Source organism: Trachurus japonicus, chromosome 15 (genome assembly GCF_045865225.1).
Source record: "Trachurus japonicus isolate A0001 chromosome 15, Traja_1.0".
Lineage (NCBI taxonomy): Eukaryota > Metazoa > Chordata > Actinopteri > Carangiformes > Carangidae > Trachurus > Trachurus japonicus.
In genome coordinates, this window is record NC_140921.1 from 8,018,493 (window position 1) to 8,039,413 (window position 20,921).

At 38.8% G+C, this 20,921-nt stretch overlaps 1 protein-coding gene across 8 annotated transcripts in view; it reads right to left on the reverse strand.

The window, feature by feature from the left end:
* Positions 1-20,305, reverse strand: part of nckap1 (NCK-associated protein 1) — a 38,300-nt gene extending 17,995 nt beyond the window's left edge. For 2 of the 8 annotated variants that reach the window (XM_085799409.1, XM_085799408.1), the window contains exons 1-6: positions 19,990-20,305; positions 11,293-11,310; positions 5,684-5,794; positions 1,289-1,375; positions 1,148-1,204; positions 201-343 (exon numbers count right to left, since the gene is read on the reverse strand). In XM_085799409.1, the coding sequence (XP_085655535.1) occupies positions 201-343; positions 1,148-1,204; positions 1,289-1,375; positions 5,684-5,794; positions 11,293-11,310; positions 19,990-20,097 (524 nt within the window). In that variant the 5' untranslated portion in view covers positions 20,098-20,305. Of the gene's footprint in view, positions 1-200; positions 344-1,147; positions 1,205-1,288; positions 1,382-5,683; positions 5,795-11,292; positions 11,311-19,989 lie in introns of all 8 variants that reach the window. The other 6 variants (XM_085799407.1, XM_085799406.1, XM_085799413.1 and 3 more) reach the window with 3 other exon arrangements.
* Between the last annotated feature and the right edge of the window lie 616 nt (positions 20,306-20,921).

Here is a 20,921-nt window from a genome sequence, read left to right on the forward strand (position 1 = left end):
TATTGAGAATGGCAATTAGGCAACGCACAAACTGCAGGCTAGTCTTCCTGGGTACTTCCTCTTAAAAGGAGTTTGAGACATAAATTATAACAATCAAAGATCCAGTTTCAATAAAAGAAAGAAAAGGGGAAGAATAGAAAAAAACAAAACAAAACAAGTTAAGTGAACAGCAAAGGCGTTTGTGTGTGTTTTAAACTCACCTGGCTCCGTGTGTCATCTCGTGGGCGTAGTTGTACAGGCCGATGATGGCCTTCCTCTCCTCTATGCGCGACAGGATGATCATCAGGGTGGTGTAGGTCACCACCAGGTCCAGGTAGTTCTTGGTCAGGTCAAAGTTCACCGTCTGACACCAGACAGAAAATATAATGATGATGGAGGAGAAACGTGTGCAACTAGTGAGTTTGAATTTCTTTAATTGTTACAACAAAACAACTTAATACCACGACCGTCATCTACACATAAATGTATCCAAGTTTGGTGTTTACGGCAAAAAAAAACTAAACAAAATCATCCAAATCTTCCTCAAAGGTTTTTACTTGGTGACAACAAAGATATTCAAAAAAATGATTAAAATAGATATTAAAGCAAATATTTAAGTATATTAACCATACAGTTCCTGGGGCCTTTCTGAATAATGAATAGAGTAAAAAAAAAGGATACTTTTATTGAACAAGCTGCACACGAATAATCAACCAATTAAACAAAATTCTAATTTAACCCTTGAAATTTGACCACTTTTTCTAGAATTTTTTTCAAACCTTTTTTTTTTGGCTGACATTTTCCCCATTTTTTCTAGAAATTTTTATACTAAAATCTTATCACTTTTTTCCAGAAATTTCTCCACAATATTTCCAAAAAAAAATCACACCATTGGCCCTAATATAAACGTACACTGACTAAAAAAATAACATTCTTCAGTCTACATTTAAAATACACAAATATTTGTACATTTCTGGTGTTTGCTTCAAAATTTAAATTTTGTCCAATGGGGGTCCGTGGTCTAATCTGTGTCAATTTAGGGGTCCTTGATGTAAAAAAGTTTGAGAACCACTTTATTAAATCACAGCGCATTAGACTCTACAGGTTCCTAATGATGTGGACACTGAGTGTAGCTGTCAAAATGTCTTGTTTGGTGTTTTGCACTCACAATGTCAAAGAAGACCTGGCAGGCGTCAATGGTGTTCAACAGCTCACACACATGGTCCTGTTGACGGAGAGGAAACAACCGTTAGAATCAAGAACAGTAAAACCTGTGTGTGTGTGTGTGTATATGTGTGTGTTTTCTTACCTTGAATTCCATCACATCCACAAAGGTGAAGTAGTAGAGAGCCAGGTTCTTCAGGATCTCTGACTTCTCCTTCTGCAGCTGAGCCAGCTGTTGCTGTAAAACCACACGTCACAGCGTCAAAGTGGCGTCAACACACGATCTCACCTTATACTTTTATTTCTCTTTTATGCTTTGATTTTTATTTGCAGGTAAGTTTTTCCTCCTAAAAATGATCTTTCATAGCTCGTGCTTGTGACTGTCTGGTTTAATTCTGTAGCTGGAGCAACAAATAAATGAATAAATATACAACTATTTACATCAGATTTAACTTGAATTCCAGTATTTTTTTCCACATAACATTTTATTTTTAAAAACTGGACTGAGGCATGTCTGTAATTAATCCAGTGTGAAAAATGTCCAATTACCAAGTTTCCCCTCAGGGATCAATAGAGTTTATCACGTCTGGTTCAAATTAATGACATTTTCTCTTCATTTTGACTAAATTAAGACCAAACTGACAAATTACAGACTGTTACTGAATAATTCATTAATGTTGAAGCTGGAAAAACTCTTTCTTTCACTTAAAAACACAAACTGGGAGATGCACAGATCCTATTTTCCCAAATAAGCAGTCACTTTACTTTGGTGAAACACTTTCGTCATTCGAATAACTTCCTTCTGTGTGACATAACGCTGTGACATTCGTTAGTTATTTCTTTTTTTTTTTCATTTGCTTATTTGATTTGATTTTTTTTTCCAAGCAGCTTGTGTTTGAAGTTTAACGTCAAAGCTGCAAAGGATAAAAAATAAAATGTTTAACCAAAGTAAAAATTGTGACTCAGTCAAAGCAAAGCCAAACGGTCGACCCACCGGTGTTCTGAACGTTTTCAAGGTTAGAGTTCAAAGACAGAAGTGAGAAGAAGAGAAATTCAGTCCAAGCATCAAAAAACTCAACTGTGGTGTGGATTCGGCCTTTTCCTCCCAGAAGCATGAAATTAAGTTTCTTAATCTTTAAAAGACTGAGGATGTGACAGTCTTTTAACAAGCTACAATAAGAAGTGCATAGGTTCGGAAAAAAAGAAAAGAAAAGAAAAGAAAAAAGAGGAATGTGAAAGCTCTACTGCAGCCGTTTACATGACGCTGCATGTAAATCACACCTGGACCACAGCTGGACTACGACCTGCTACGGTGGGGAAAGTGTCAGAATGACGAGTGTAGAGGAGGAAGAGTGTGACGCTGCTGCTGCTGCTGCACCGAGGAGTTCACACCTGGAGACGGCTGCTCAGTTCACCTGCTCCAGGGTTTTATAGGACCATTAACCATTTAATTGTCTTTTATGTCATTATATAGTATAGCCTAAGTCTCAATATAATTTAATAAATTAAGAAGAAGGAGAAGAACAAGAGCCATTTATTGGCATTAAACAAATAAAAGCTGCATCTCTTTTAGTTTGACTTTGCAACTAAATCCGTGATGCTAATGTCGATAGCGGTCGTCGATTTCTAGAAATAAAAGCGCCTCGGGATAAACAGTTTGTGACGTTCATTCTCCAGCAATGTGTCATAAAATAATATGACAATTCATGTTAGCTTCATCCAGCTGTTTTTATACAGATGAATGGAAACGATTTTAACGATTATGCAGAATAATAACGGTATAAGATCAAATTATCACGATCATGCGGTTATGTAATAATTGTGACAGGCCTGAGATCAGACAGTAGTGTAAAATACAAACAGATTTAATTTAATAACTCCTTAGTGCAGACAGGCAGCATGTGATCCAGACAGCCAACCAACCAACCAGCAACCAGCCAGTCGGCGACCCCGGGAGTTAACCAGTTAACCAGTTAACCAACCACACAGTCACTCAGAGGATGAAGGAAAGGAAGTTAGAAAAAAAAATGTGAAGAGGAGGAGGAGGAAGAGGCACAGCAAAGCAAAACACACGCTTCAAACCAGCTTTAAAAAACAGCTACAACAGCAACAACAACAAAAAAATAAATACATTACTGCAAAAAACTTAAGTGAACATGAACTAAAATACAACAAAATAAATAAGTTACAGGAACTTAGATACAAAAACTTACCAAAAAGCACAAGTCCGGAATAAGAAGCCAAGTTTTAGCATGCAGAACACAAACAAACACAGAAACAAAGCAGAAAACAACGTAAGAGACAATTTCTGCACAGTTACACTGAATAAAGCAGTTAGCTACACAAAAACACACACACACTTACACACTTTCTCTCTCTCACGCACACACACACACACACAAACAGAGCTGTTTGCTAAATGACAGTTTCACATGAACACAGAAGCTTGGAGCTAAGCTAACAAGTAAAGCTGAAAGAAACAATTGATGAGCAATGATTCAGTTTAGTTCACTGGACAGACACACACACACGCACGCACGCACACACACACACACACACACACACACACACACACAAACAGAGCTGTTTGCTAAATGACAGTTTCACATGAACACAGAAGCTTCGAGCTAAGCTAACAAGTAAAGCTGAAAGAAACATTTGATGAGCAATGATTCAGTTTAGTTCACTGGACAGACACACACGCACACGCACGCACACACACACACACACACACACTTTAAGACAAATGTTAAAATCATTCACTTATATAAATGACACACACTGTCCGGGGACACCAACCAGACTGTGTGTGTGTGTGTGTTTGTGTGTGAGTGTTTATCTGTGTACATAAATAAACATGAAGATAAATTACTAATCAATACAATAATCAACACAAATTCCATGTTGTCATGTTCAGTTAATTAACATTTCTGTCAAACTGCAAAAAAAAAGTATCCGATTTCAATGTTTAATCATGATCTGATCACTTTTCAGTCGTCAAACACCAAACAGCTGATCAGATCAGAGCCGCTTCACTTCAATATTAATTAATGAAGTATTTGAGTCAGTGAGACTAATTAGATGTTAAGCATCACTCTGGGCCCTGTCAGAAGTTAACATGATTGATCACTTCATTGAATTGTGATTGATCAGCAGCTGCTGTCAGTCCCACTGCCTGTTACACAGCTATAACAGGACCTTATACAGTATTATGGACTGATTTAAAACTGATAAGTGATTAATAGCTAATAGATACCTGTGTTGACAGCTGAGTGTAAAATGAGCCAAATGTGATGTGACGGTTCAAACTGTGAGGATTTCTTCTTCTTCTTGATTAAAGATTCAAGAAGTTTATTGTCACACAGATGTACAAGTACATACAGTACATTGTGAAAAGCTTGAGTTGGGTGGACGCTCCACAATATGCATAATAAATAAAAAAGGAGAAAAATAAATAAATTACGATACTAAAACCTAAAAAGTTTAAAACGATTAAAGGTAAGTTTAAAAAATCCAAACCAGCTTACAAGGCCAGAGCCAGAGTCCATTGTCCGTTTGGATTCATTATTAGATTGGTTTGTTTCATAGTGTGGCGGCTTGGGGGAAAAAACTGTTTTTCAGCCTGCTTGTGCTGGCCTTGATGTGTTGGTATCTTTTGCCTGACGGTAACAGCACAAACAGGCTGTTGTGGGGGTGTGTGGGGTCCACAACAGGGGTGTGTGGGTTCTTGGTTTTATATTTTATAATAAACTGAGTTTTCAGACACATGATGATGCCATCTTGTACAGGACACAGCGTCATAGATTAAAGACTTAATTAGCTGCAGCACTAAACTGTATTTCATCTGCTACTGTATTATATGGTGATGTAACATAAACAGTATTTGGCCAATAAAATAAGAGCAGCTTCTGATTTCTGACTTTAACTAGACTTTAAAGTAATCATCATGTCAACACATGTCAGCACAGTTGACATCTTATGTAATTTTACTGTGAAACTGCTGCTAATACTTTGTTTTCTCTTACATGTATGCAGGTAACAATGCCATGCAGCGATGCATGGCATTTTATTGATACAAATGCTGCTAGTACTGCTGCTACTCCTCTTTTATGCAGGTTGCTACCTGTTCTCTCATTGTTGTAACTGCTGCTATTACTATGTCTTCTCTTGCACTAATGCAGGTAGCTTCCTATTGTCTGTCTGTCTTTAAATGTGAGGACTACGGATGGTAATTAGCTCCTAGCTAAATCCGGTATATTTACATGATGTGATGTGCACATCACTAATTGTTCATTAATGTGCATTGTCCTCATCAAATAAACAATAAATGAAAATGAAATGAAAGCACAGAAAGAAAACATTTAAGTGTAGTCAAATGCAAAAGTAACTAAAAACCCTACAGTCTATATATATCCTGCGCCAAAATATATAAATGTGTGTCAGAGAAATCAGCTCCACCCGACCGTCTGTCCTTCCCCTCTGCTGTGTAAAGTGTACAAACACCAACACACAGCAGACACACACACACAGACACGCTTACGTTATTGTTGCGTGTCTCCACGGCAGGAAACTTCCTGACGATAAATTTAACAGCCGACTCCAGGTTCTTATCGACCAGGTAGGAGGGCTTGGCCTTGGGGTCGCCACATGCCTGCAGAGGAAGAGGAGAAGAGGAAGAGATGAGGAGAGTCCAAACACAAATACACAGAGATACACACACACTGTTCAGAACAAACCTAAGCTCTTTATTCTTTTACTGTAACTTTTCTATTCTTTGTACTATTCTAACATTTTCTTTCCTCATGGTCAGGCATGTTAGATGTGTGGCCATCATCATCGCCAGGGGAAACATGTAAGGGCTCACAGTGAAAACTGGTTTATCCGGCCCAGGACATGAAGAGGAAGAAGAGGAGGAGGAAGGGAGGAGTGGGGGTTTAGGGAGAGGGGGGGGTCTGAGTGGGATGGATGAAAAATACTGACACCACTGACATTTGTTGAAATATCCAAAATGAAGGCACTAAATATCAATATATTTTATTTTTTCTCAAGACATGAAAACGAAACCCACACACAGAGCTGGATGGGTCGACCTGTGCAGTCTAACATGATGTTTAGATGCACACGTCAACGTTGGAGATTTTAGGAAGTTATGAACAAATCGACATGAAAGGGAAGGGTTTTGTGTTGTTGTTTTGTTTAAGTTTGAACGTCTGTGTTTTGTTTTTTTTTTGGGGGGGGGGGGATAAACCAGGTTCAACTGTTCAACAAGACTCAGCAGGAGCCTCGGCTGATCAGTGGTTCTCAGCTGCCGAGCCGTGGAGCCGAGCCTGGATCCTTCAAACAACTAATATCAGTAATGTTAATACTTATATATAACATTTTTATCTCCAGGTTACACTTTATTACTCTTAATTATACAGATATCAACCAGAGCTGCAGCTGTTACTTTGACTTTGAGACAATTATGACATTGTGAGGGACATTTTTCCAGTTTTGTGCTGCTGCATTAACAAAAAAACATCCTGATAAATTAAGTAAATAATAAAAAATAACATTAAATTGATAATAGAAATGGTTAGTTGCAGCGCTGAACGCTGTGCCCACTGTTCTCCACGACCCAGAAAAAGGCTGAGAACCACTGAGAGCCCCGGGGTGATGAGAGGGTTTCAGTTTCAAACTGTGAGGCGGAGCCATCGCTGGTTAGAGAGGCAGAGTGATGGATGGGGCGAGTGAGGGAGGGACTGAATTAAAACAGAGAAAGAAAGAGAGAGAAATGCAAAAGGGAAGAGGGAGAACTTAAATAACAGGAAAGAGATGAGCCGTCGGAGAGAGAATGAGTCCTGTCCTGAGTTTTCTGCATCGAGCATCAGCGTTTTTATTCTTTTCTTCCTCCTCATTAATATTCTGGTCTTACAGGTGTTGCGGTAGCGTCTGCCTGCCTGACTGGCCCAGGAATAAGCAACAGCGCTCATGCATTATGGGTAGTGTAGTCGTGAATGGTGAGGAGAGATGTAGTCCATGCATGTGCCATAAACATGTGAGTTGAATGTAGAAAAAAGTTTGTTGGCTGCAAACACAACGAAGGAACGATCCTAGATGAGGTCGGAGGAGCCGGAGGAGCCGCCGACCGCTCTGAGGATTCAGTTCCTCGTGGTTCAGGGTTTTAAAGTTTAGAAACAGTGGAAGCACACATTTAGAGAAAAGCCAGAAAAAAGGTAACACAAAGTTACCAAAAAACAATAACAAAAACACCTACGCTATAATGACAAAAAAAGGTCAACGTTTCTACTCGCAGTTACAGAATCACAGCTGATGAACCAACAACAGGCTTCAAACGGCACCACAACCATGAAAAAAAACACCTGGATTTCAGTTTGCATGGCGTGGAAATGTTTCCAGTGTCAGAGCCAGTGCAAAATGAAACCACAAAAAAAAAAAAAAAACAGCGACACATGCTAGTTCACACAAAGCACAGGAGGTAAACTGACTACCTGGGTCTGAGAAACTCTACGGACACACTTTGCATTTTGCGTTGTTGTTAGTTAAAGTTTTTCCTCCTCAGTGGGTGTGATAATAATAAAAAAAAGAAAACCCTCAGTGCAACAGTGCTGCTTCGCTGCAGAGCGATTTTAAAAAGCTGCGTCGTTAAATTTACAGATAATAAAAGTGACACTGATCAGCACCTGCTCCCATCATGCATCTGTTACAGTTCAACAGTGGATGCAAAATGGTGCAGGTCTAAAAAAAAAAGAAGATATTCTACTTAGTGACTAAAATCAGCTAAATAATAATAATAATTTAAAAAAACCCAGTTCAGTTTGTCCATTTACTCTGATGCTGCAGCCGCTCACTCATCAGAAACATTAGAAACAGGCCGAGCCGAGCCGAGCCGGGTCTGAAACACACCCACTAACACTTCTCAAAAAACACAAAACACTGGGACACTCTGGGAAGAGACAGTGGAGGGGTTGGACACAGAAAATACACACAACAACAACAAAAAAACCAACAACAACGACATGATTTTCGATATCCATCAATGACGTCACAGACTGGACCCTGAGTCTCAGCTTGTTTCCTTGCGGCCACTTTCTCTCACACCTGAACAGATTCCTCTCATCGCCGTAAACATTAATGTGTCGACTCAAACAGCAAAAAAAACATAAAAATCTGTTGAGGTGTGTGAGAGGTGGACTGAAGAGTAACGGTGTTGGATGAGGAGAAACAAGGAATCAAGATGCGACTGTGAAATCCATGCAGTAGCAAAAAAGCACAAGCCTCGATTTGTTTTTGTTTTTTTCCTTTTCTAATGTTGATCTGATGACGACACTAGCGACCACTAGCCTCCTCCTCCTCCTACACAACAGACTACTGTCTACAACAATCGGCCACTAAAGTGTAGTTACCCTTTGACTCACACCGGGGAACTGCAGAGTAAAATAAAAACAAAAAAATAAAACACTGGTCTGGTTAACATCGGACTGTTTGAACTGTTTTTACGTGTTTTAGCCCAAACTCAAAACCAAAAAGGTGACAGTCTTTACTCAGTTACTCACATTTCTTTCATTAAAAAACATTTTCCAATGCAAAAAACCCTCCAAATTCACAATATCCTCATCATCATGTCTTTGTCTAATTTGATTTTCAGTGTGCTTTACAGGAGGCAGTGAAAAGAGGAAATTAACGACACATTGACAGACATTCAGTTTCATTATTATTATTAAAGTTATAGTTTTATCGTCTTTTAATGGGCTAAAACATGCAAGAACTTCAAAAAAAAGGGGAAAAAAGAGGATAGCATGTACTGAAGAGCTAGATTTCTATTCCTAGATAGAGCCACACCATGACAGCGTCTCAGCAGCTACTTCACTATTATTAATTACTTTGCTTTCAGTTATTTATTTATATGGGATGGTACTGTCCATTAGTGGTGGTGGTGGTGGTGGCGGCTAGTGCAATAAAGCTGGCTGGCTGGGTTTGGGTGGGGTGGGGTGGGGTGGGCTGGGGGGCTGATGGACGGATGGATGGAAGGAAGAGAGGAAAGAAGGAAAGAAGGAAGGACGCACAGTGAATGAAGGGACAGGGTGATGATGGGAATAAGCTGAGATTCAGTCATGGTCAGGGAGGAGTAAAAGTAAAGGGAAGCTGTTGCCTGGATACCAGAACAGACCATAGTGTCTCGCCTCCACTATCGTTTCGTTTTCTTTTATCCACTCTGGGCAGCAATTAACAGCTGAGCTTCTCAAAAAACAAAAAAGAAGAAACCCCACATTGACCAACATATGGCACTGGGACTCTGCTGGAAATAGATCGGACCGGGCAAACGGGGAAAACCTACATCTGAAAAGCTAATTACGCCGGCTAATTACTGGATGAAATGTTTAAAAACACCCCGTGGCAACAGCGATTTAGAGTCCCAGTAGAAGCCACGCAAAAAGAAAAAACTTGCTGTCCTCTCTGTGATGAATTTGTTTTTGTCCCGTCATTCTTCACTGTGTGTGAGTGCTCTCGTTTTCACAAAGACGGGGATTAACTGCTGCAAAAATGGGGGAAAAATAAAAAAAAATTGAAATGAAATCCAAAGAACAGAGGACTCGCAAGCTCACGTGATTTAAGAAAGAGAAGAAGCACTCGACTCGAGAGCCACTTTAAACTGAGCTGCTCGGAGCTGGCAGCGTCCTGGGCCGCCTGCTGGCACCACAACACTGTTCATCTTCACTCATCCTCTTTTTTTTTGTGCGTGTGTTTGTGTGCGTTTGACAGCGTTACTGTGCTCATTCGCTCTCTGTCTCTTTACCTGAAGAGTCTGTGTGATGCAAATAGAAAAATCTGCTGCCAAATTAGTAAATTAATGAGGTAAGACGATAACTGAGGTGCTTCATGGAAACTAATTGGTGGCAGGAGAAAATACGGTTCAGATAAACAAGACTGAACCTGGATTAATTCAACATTTGTGATTCGCACTGCTGCAAGTACTGTGATGGGATGCACGGTAACTATCAGTACAGATAATTATCGGCCGGATATTGGCTGATAATTAACGGTCAATAATTATCGGCCAAAATACACAGATAAGTCTGATAATGACACTACTAGAGCCAGTTATAATGAGCCAACATTGCCTTTATTTTGCTCATTTTCAGTCTGTTTTCCCCCCAAAGTTAATTTTAAACAATAATAAATGTTGATTTTTGAAGAAATGCTGTTGTTTTTGGTGCGATTACAACAGTAGTGATGTTGGTTATATCATTTTGTTCAGCTATAATGCTAAATTCATCTTTACTCACCCAGCCCTAGGTGTGTGTATAAACTATTAAAATATTATCTGTTATTGGTTATGAAAAGCAGGAAGTTATCGATTTTTGGTATTAGGGCTGCAATTAACGATTGTTTTCATTATCGATTAATCTGTCAATCATTTAAACGATTAATCGATTATTATAAAATGTAAAAAAATGTTAATGTTTCTCAAACCACAAGATGGCGTCCTCAAATGTCTTGTTTTGTCCACAAACCAAAGAGAGACTCAGTTTATTGTCATAAAGGAACAAAGAAACCAGAAATATTCACATTTAAGAAGCTTAAACCAGATAATTTGGACTTTTTTTCTTAAAAAACTACTCAAACCAATTGTTTGATATTATTAATTAAAATTAATTAACAATTAATTTAATAAGCGATTATTGTTTGATTTATTGATTCATTGTTGCAGCTCTAATCGGTATCGGTGGAAAAAAAAGAGTTGTGGTGCATCTCTACTTCTGTGGATTTAACTGTGTCACATTTATGATGAGTGAAGACTTAACAATGTCTAGTGAACTATCCACGATCTAAAAAAAAGGCTTTAATTGCAGCATTGTGCATGTGCTGCATCATAAATTCAATTGCAGTTGCACTGAATTGTGGGTATTAGAGGTGAGTGGGAGCCCAGCGTCGCTCTCAGCATCACAGATTCAAACATGGAGACGAGTGAGGCACAAAAGGAGAGGAGCAACAGATCAGTACAGGTAGCCAGGAGCAGGAGGACGAGGAAGAGGAGGAGGAAGGGTGAAGGGGGGAGGAGGAGCAGGAGGAGGAGAAGGACGAGGAGGAGGAGGAGGAGGAGGGGGGAGGAGGTTTCATCAGTGGAAGGTGATAAACTTTGCAAACCTTCCAAACTTGTCCTTGCTGCATAGGAGAGGGGGGAAGCATTGGAACGGAGAGAAGAAGAGAAGAAATCAAAAACAAAGAGCCCAACCCAGACAAACTGCTGGATCACTGGTGCACACACACACACACACACACACTCACAAAACACACACACACTCACTCTTACACACACACACATGCATCTAAAACAGCTGCTTCTTCCACTCAGGTGTGTCGTCGTTTTTTTCTGCACATCTGAGAGTTTAGTTAGGGAGAGGCCATTTCTTATCAACACAACACAGAAAATAAAACAACAAAAACAGAAACACAAACCAACACATGCTGCGCCATCATCATCATCATCATAATCATCATCATCATCACTACCGACGTTAAAGGGATACTTCACCCCAAATCAATAATTCACCAATTTTCTACTCACCGTCATGCCAACAAAGGGTTTGGAGAACTTTCAGAGTCATCAAAACACTTTTGGAGTTCCAGGCAACGGATTTTCATATAATGGCGGTGGATAGAGTTCACTTTTGAATCGTCCAAAACACACACTATGAAACATCCAGATACCTCCACTGCTCGTCCGTACTGACCCAAGTGTCCTGAAGCCGTCACATGAAAAAGTTGTTCGGAAAAAATTTGCTGCGAGATGTTCGTTCGTCGTTATAAACCCTAGCCTGGGTTTACCCACGCTGCCTTGCACGGTCAGCCTGGAAACTACGGACACAATTTTCCCTTCAACGAGTGAGCCAATCACAGAACGGGGGTGGGGGGAGCAAGACGATGATGACACATCAAAGCGACTTTGTTGATAGCTTGTCGATCCAACATGGCGGCAGACACTTTACCTTTTGATGCGATGTTTTAAATAGTTTAAACCGCAAGTTTATTTTGAAAAAAGTGTTTTTTTCCTCATTTGATTTCTGTCGCTCTACATACGTAATCAGGTATGATTGATACGACTGGCTATAAGCTACGTACAGACGCATTTGATAGACATTTGTAGCACCCAGTAAACGGCTCTGGGCTTTTGTAAACCACGCCTCAAATACGAAAAAATGAACGGGTGGTTCCCAGACCTCATCTCAAGGTGTTAGCTAGGCTAGTAAACTATTGGATGTATGATGTAAACACAAGGCTAAAATCAGAGATCGAATTATTTTTTTCCAAACAACTTTTTCATGTCACGGCTTCAGGACATTTGGGTCAGTAGTGACGAGCAGTATGGAGGTATCTGGATGTTTCATAGTGTGTGTTTTGGACGATTCAAAAGTGAACTCTATCGGCCGCCATTATATGAAAACCCATTACCAGCCGGACCCCCCCTGGAACTCCTAAAGCGTTTTGATGACTCTGAAAGTTCTCCAAACCCTTCCTTGGCATGACGGTGAGTAGATGATTGGTGAATTATCGATTTTGGGTGAAGTATCCCTTTAAACACATTCAAGTAAAAATAAATAACATCCATTTTCAGAGTGTGGGGGAAAATGTGCTGAAGTAATAACACGTCTGTCAGCTGCTCCTCTCTCTCTCTCTCTCTGAAACAGGAGACAAAGTTTGATCCCTGCTGCTGTTTCTGTTTCCACCGTTATCTGCTCCATGTTGCTGTTGCTTAGTAACTGACAATGCAGAGCTCCCTCCCTCATCACCGACCGCCTCATTTGCTCCTGATGCTCTGATTCGTGTTTCAGTTTCATCATTTTCATGTTCACAGTTTACCCTGATGTGATTCCACTGGACATAGAAAATCATAAGGAAAAAGCCTCATGTTGTTGTTGTGTTTTAGGAGAAAAGCTGGAGTCGACTGCTGATGTTTCTGCTTATTCTATGTGGAGTTTGATTGATGTATCTGCCATTAGCTCACTGTATATCAGGGGCGTTGAACTCATTTCAGTTCAGGGGCCACAAACAGTGCAATCTGATCTCAAGTGGGCCGAACCAGAAAAATAAAAGCATGATAACCCATAAATAAAAACAACTCTGAAGTTTTCCCATGCATTATTAAGATGTTTACAGTTAATGAGCTGTCCTTTCAAAACATATTACGAACAAGCTGAAATTTCTTGTTAAAAATACACGTAAGTTCAACAGTATTGGTGGTTTAATCATCCGGCCTCTAAACTGGGTTGGGCAATTAATCGAAAAATAGTCGAAAAACCGACATTTAGAGCCTCAAACCGACGTAATCCTGCCAGTGTCGATTATTTGGGTTTACCCCCTTTAATTCTCTCTCTCACTGATGCACCATCAAATGCACCAACCAAATCCAAAAGATCAGGATAGCAGATATTACCAAGACTGATCCACATCCAATACTATAGTACTTCTTTATACATCTGATCATAATATGTTGTTATAGAAGAATTTATTTCCACTTGGTTTGAACTAGTGGACATGTAGTGTTTGTATCTATATTTATGAATGGACATTGCATTACACACATGCAAATTAGGCAGTCGTTGACGTGAGTATTCATGTTTAGTTTTCTTTTCTTGTAGCGTATCATCTATTTATAATGACATAACTAGTCGCTGTTTGCACAAAGTTGTATGCCATCCCAGTGCTGTATGAACGTCATGCCGACTGCACATGCTCCAAATGACAAAATGAGGCTTTGTCTTGAAGAGATGTTACCTCACATTTGTGATTCTTATTTAAAACAATAACATATTACAACATAAAACATATTCTCCAGTTTTATTTCTTCCTTTTTGGCTCCTTTTTCTCCTCCTCTACTGTTTCTAATGGTTGGACAGGAGTGTTGGCCGTATCGTGAGAGCTAAGTGAATTTGCTCTGTTGCTTCTACAATCCAGCTTTTAATATTTTATTATAAACTCCGCTCTTGACAGGTGGTTAGAGCAGATAATGACCATGTTGTTGTAAATTAAACTTTCAATATGTATGAACACTGACGCGATTAGATAGACCTTGTTGATTGGCCGGTTCTTATCTGTGTTTACTGTCAGCTCGGGAAGTAAAAGAGGAACAAGTTTAAGAAAACACAAGACAGAGACACAAAACCATATTTTACCCACATGATTTTCTCTGAACGCACTTAGAAACGAATTTTGGAAGAAAAATTGCCCTCATTTGATCTTTTTCTTCTCCCTTTTTTTCTCTCTCTCTCTCTCAAACATCGACTTTTTCCAGTGAATAACTCGGCTCAGCTTTTAATCCAGTGATGAAAAACTGACTCAATTCAGTTTTTTCTAATAGTACGTATTATATAACAGAAACTCATTTATGCATAGTCACGGTGCATTATTGAACACTGTTAGGGTGGGGGAGGATGGGGGGTAAGGGAAGGGGGTATCTCTGCAAACATTTTGGCAAAAAGCAGCACACATTAAAGAGTCTGCAACCTTTAAAAAAAAAAACATAGATGTGCAGCGATGCCATGGATGGAGCAAGCCGGCAGGTTTTTTAATTCTACTTTATTAATACGTTTTTTTACTTTGATTGAAAACCTGCTCACTCCGTCCTCGCCTCCCTCAGCGGCACGACGACACATCTGTTACCCAAGTCACTCTGAGTTAGGGCTCTTTAAATCAAATAGATTAAATAAAAAATATTAAAAGTGCAACATTTTCTTCCCCCACCCCCCTCAAGAGGAAGGTGCCGTGCGGACCGTGAGATATTAATGGGGTCGTCGGGCAGTTTGCCCTCAACAGCTCATAAAATGCCCTTAAAATTACAAACGAGGAGTAAGAAATGCCCCGAGTGGTCAGGAGTGCCCTTCATTAAATGTCAACCTGTAATTATTCATATGTGACTGAAGCTACTGTTGCCTCTGGGCTGCCGTAGGTAAAAACCAATGTCCGGGCTGCTGCACTTCCCAGTGTATTGTGGGTAATCGAAAAAAGAAGGAAAAAAGTAAAGAGGAATAAAGTAGTAGGTAGAAATTGTTGGTGCCACACAAGTGGAGAAAATGGCAGCGTCCTCTTCTGCGAGGCCAGCTGAACGGTGATTTACTACATCCTACTTATTATACACTCACTGAGCACTTTATTAGGAACACCATGTGAATACTGAGTAGGACCTCCCTTTTGAAATGGGCTCACTTCTTTGTGGCATAAGATTTTGCCACAAAGGCGAGGCAGCATCACACTGTTGGTTGCAATGAGAAAAGTTTTAATTTGTGTTTGACTAAATAAAACAAAACAACTTTGTGTTTTAATCATCCTGTCTCTAAAGTATAAATCCATCCAATACTTTTTCTTTATACATCATAATATAATATTTTGTTATAGCATTTTTTCTTTCCATTTTCAGAGAAAAGGTTTGAGCCTTAGTTATAATTGCTAGTGGACATGCATCATCTACATTTATTAATAGACGTTGCACATTAGACATTCGTGTGTCCATCATTCAGTTTTCTAGCTGGTGCACAGTTGATGCACTTGTAGCGTAGCGTCTTTATCTACACTGACATAACTCACCGCGGTTTGCACAATGTCATGATCCACATGAGATCCAGATTTCACCACAAAGGCGAAGCAGCATTATACTGTTTCTTTTTTAATAAATCTATCAAATATCAAAGGGGATCTACTGGATTGGTTCACGGAGCTCATTGTGATATTCTTAAAAACCAGCTTGAGACGAATTATCCTGTTGGAGGTGGCTGTTAAAAGATGGTAATCCGTGGCCACCATCCTTCTGGAGTTGGTTTGGGTGTTTATTTACTATTGTTACCATTTCAAAACCTATTAATTGGAATCAACATATGGAGAAGGGGTGGGATTTAATAAGCTTCAGCTTCTTCCCACTCCTTTTGAACATAAATACTGGTAATTGTTAGCCTAAGTTTCGTTGTTGTTGGTATGTTCGTTTTTATTTTTGTCTATCTTTTATTCTGTGTTCAAATAAACTTTCACACATTCATTCATTCGTTTTCTTCTACTGTTGTGGTCCGTCAACCTCAGAGTGGTTGTCAGAGTAACTGTAGACTGTCTCCTAGTTATTCCTCTTTGACCTCTAATCGCCAAAATGTTTTTTTCTAGTTGAAGAACTGCGGCTCAATTGTTGTTGTTGTTTTATTTGTTTTGGCTGCACTGGATGGATGGTTATGTGTTGAAACCCTTTCTAGATTGCACTGCTGCCACATGATTGCCTGATTGGATAAGTGAATGAATAAACAAGTGTCCGTAATAAAGTGCTCAGTGAGTGTGTAAACAAATGCACTCTACTGCAAGAAACACAAACTATGTGAAGTTTGGGAAAGCATGTTTTGACTGGGACTGTTTCTAAAGAGGCTTTAGTTTAACTTACCTACTTTTGTAGACATTTAAAACTGACATCTAGAAAAGCAGAGTAAGCTCAAGCCTAAAAATTATCTTAATATACAGGTGTTCAGGTTGTTGTGTACTTGTATTTAGACGACATCCAATCCCTTTAACTTGGTCTATCCTGCTCTAACTGCTCAGGATGCTAAAGGTGGGTAACTGTGTAATAATAGGCAAAGTTAAGGAAAACAAATACATGTAAGCGCCGTGTGCAAGACAAAATATGATGTTAGGAGGTCCACTGGCTGAAAGATAAGCACAGCAAATAAAAAACTTTAATGCCTCTCAGCCAAGATTAATAATAAAGGTGACTGTTACGGAAACAGGAACAGATTGTAAAAGGTTCGCTGCAGCTAGTCAGTGGTGTGTGATGAGTGAAAATACTTAAAATGGAAAAGAACATCGTCGTGATCTAAAGATGATAATATTACCATTAGTGAGCAATGGGTTTGCTCTCTCCCAAAGGCAGAAACAAAAACAACCAGGTCTGTCACCTGTGTCTTCAATAGGAAACATTATAAGGCCACTTATTAGAAACTATAGAGACAAACAACTTTGTGAGGACAACATCTGAGAATTTCTGGGAGAGTTTCAGAGATAAAGTGATTAAATTAAATCTCCAAATTGCTACAGAGAGTGTTCAAAGAAGAAAAAATAAAAACTCATTGAACACAACACAGATTATTGTCCTGGTTTGTTCGTTTCCACCTTTGGGATGCAGCTGTTATTGGATGCTGGAAAGTTTGCTAATATCCACAAGGTAAAGAAAAAGCATTAAAAACAAAAACAAAACAAACATATGAACAGCATTTCAGGGCGGATATGTTGAGAAGCCTTATGGTGAGGCAGATCAGGAGAGATATGAAGATGATGGGACAGACAGAAAGAAAAAGGAAGGAAGAAGGGAGGAAAGGAAGGGCGTATTAAGAAGAGTAATCAGCAGCAATAATCTCTGTGATGGTGTCTGACTGCTCATACTGTCAGAGAGCAAAAAACAAATGTGTTGTTGGTGATAATTGAAAAGTTTACTGGTGATATCTGATATTTCAATTGAGAATCAAATAACAGATTTGTATTAGATCGCTGATACAACTCTTTGGAAACGACTACTGACAACAGGACTACTTAATAAATGCCAATAAACAGGAAACAGTATGGGCTTTCAGAGAGTTTAACTTCTACTCTGTAGTCTCTTTTAACTCTGGTTGGATAAAGTATGACTGACCTCTTTCTCTCACTCCCTTTTTTTTCATTTTTTTGGGGTAAATCATCATACACACCAGCACAAAGGCTCGTCGCACACAAACAGACCCAGTACTCTTCGTCCTCCCACACACAAAACCATTAGTGTAACATTTCAGCAACACATTTAAGTCAGTATAACATTGATACATATGTTGTATGTTAGATTTCTGTGTCTGTTGCACTGTAATTAATGTGTGGAGAAACCAAGTGTTCTATAAGAATTTGTAGTGAAACAATTAGGAAACAAATCAATTCACCAATTATGTGATTTTAATCATAAATTTGCTTATCCTGCTTGATTAAGCCTGAATATCCAAAGTAAAATCTTTGTAGAATATTTTATTGAATTTTAGTACCAGTGGTGGAATAATATTCAGATATTTTACTCAAGCAAAAGTACCAACGCAGCAAACCAGTAAGGGTTCAATGTTTCAAAAGATAAAAGTACAGGAGTAGGCTAATGTCAAGTTTAGGTCTAAAAACCATGAATCAATTTGCCATAACACATCATGGACATCCTTTATTTTCCATAAAGTAGCTTGTTTAGTCTAGTGGTACTGAACTTAAGGGTCAGGGATCAAAGTTGTTTTTAAATTACCATGACATTTCTCAGGTTTTAGGCTATTTCATAGATATAAAATACTGAATAAGTTGACCTCTTTAGGCCTTTATTATTATAATGAATCCGTGAGGGTGTGTCAGAGCTGGCAATTCACAGATTCATCAGGAAACATGACCAGGGGCCCCAGCCAGACACTGTATTTATAAGAGGTCAAACCCAAACAGTACCATTATCATTGACTTATCATATTAATTGAATGTAAATCCGGTGACCTACATGATTCCTCTCTGACATATTGTGTAGTTTAAGCATAAACCAAGACAAATTAGAAACAATACCTCAATGTTGTTAGTAAAGCACTTGAGTACAAGTGTATTTAGTTACTTTCCACCACTGCTGATAACTTATATTTATTGGCATAATGGTCAATAATAGAATAAAGGACCAAAATTAACCGACAATTAACTGTCAGCTCTATTTTGTAATAGCCTAATTGACTTAAGCAGGCTAAAACGTAGCAAACAAGTATATTAGGGGATTAAAAACACAAAATTAGGCTATACAACTGTGGAAGCCCATTTCTGCCACTTGATGGGGGGAAAAAATAAGATCTAATAACTCAAAACAATGAGATACTAAGTCTAATGACTTAATATCTAATTATTTTTGAAATAGTATTGCATTATTTTGACTATGTATCTCATTATTTTTGAGAAAGTATGTCCTTATTTTGACTAACTCAAAATAATGAGATAGCCTACTTTCTCATTATTTTGACATAGTAGTCAAATGAGATTGTATCTTATTATTTAGAGCTAGTTTTGACCTAGTATCTCATTATTTCGAGTTATTAGATCTTATTTTTTTCCCAACAAGTGGCAGAAATGGGCTCCCATACAAAACTGCCCAGTTTGATAGAGGTATGAAGTAAATATAAGATTACACTTGTGTCGGTTGTTCGGTGTTTAGTGTGTCGGTGTCTTCGTGGAGCAGCAGAGACGACGCCCGGCTAGTTAGCTTAGCTTAGCTTAGTTTAGCTTAGCCTGCCGTCGCCATTAACGATCAACGGCTGCCGACGGTAGCTAACTGCTAACATTTACCGCAGGGCCTGTCGGGTTTTTTTTCAGGAGCTTAAATTGACAGTTTCAGCTCCGGTTGTGGTTTGTGGTTAACACACATTAACCAAAAATGGTCTATAACAAGCATGTACGTGTGTATGTATCGTCGTTACATAATAAAATAAAGTAAAAAATAAATAAAAATAAACCCAACGGCCAACTTTACCGCAAGCTAACCTTTGTAGCTAACAGTGCCCACATCCTGCTTCCCTGCTTCCCCTTTGGAAACATTTTGGGATAATTTAGCTGTTTAATTTACATTATTTACACTAGATAAGACATTAAAAAACACCAGTAATTAATTATTATAGTCGTTATAATGTATAACAGTCGTTGCTAATTAATCAAAGCATTCATACGGGCTAACTAGCGTTAATACTGACAACTGGGTTTTTTGGGGGATGCAGGTGCAGATATTTATCGATATATCTGATGGATGTGTGAATAGAGACCTGTGTGGATTTAACTGTGTGTATGCGTGTGTGTGCGAACCTTTTTGATATTGTAAACACGGGTCAACATCCCGATGCCTCTGTCGTTGAGGATGGTGAGTTTTTCTGCCAGTTTCTGCTGGCTGGGCTGGATCACTCCCCGAGACATCTTCGCTTGTTCGGGTTAAATCTCCAATTCAATCCAGGAAAAAATAAAAAATAAAAAATAAAATGTTACAAATCTCCGCAGCCTCTCCTAATTCCGCGAATGGAAGAGAAAAAAGAAGCAGTGATTGATGTGATTATTAGATTTCGCCCATGATCAGCGGCTTCCTGTACTCCACCCCACCGTCTCCCCTGCCTGTTTTTTCGGTCACAGGGATGAGGAGGAGTTGTCCTGGTTTTCACAACGAGGCTGGCTCCTGCTGCGTTCAGGGGCCCCTCGGTAAATAGTACAAATCACGACTCTGTTTCTAAATCACAGTCAAATCAAAAATCTGAGTCTAATTATTAGGGTCAAACTAAATAATAAAAACAAAAACAACAACAACAATAATAACAATACATTTTATTTGTAAGCGTTTTTACAAATCCTTAAAGACACTTTACATAAAAAAAGGAGGTGCAGATCAAGATGTCTGTCACTGCAGACAGGAAACAAATGCTTATACTGTAACAAGCTACATATTCAAATAAACACATATAAACATACACACATACACAAACCAAGACATTAACCAAGAAATAAATAACAGAACACCCCAAACAAAACATATACATACAACACACAGACACATGCTGTTCATACAACTCCAACCATTAGTCAAAATTCATTACTAAAACAATAAGAGACACAAGAAAAATAACAACACAGCACACCTGCAAATGTTATAGCTCCTTAACCGTAACTGACACATTACACTTTTAAAAATCATAAAATAGAGCTACAGTGTAAGTCAAAATAAAAAAAAAACTGACAGACAGCAATAAAAC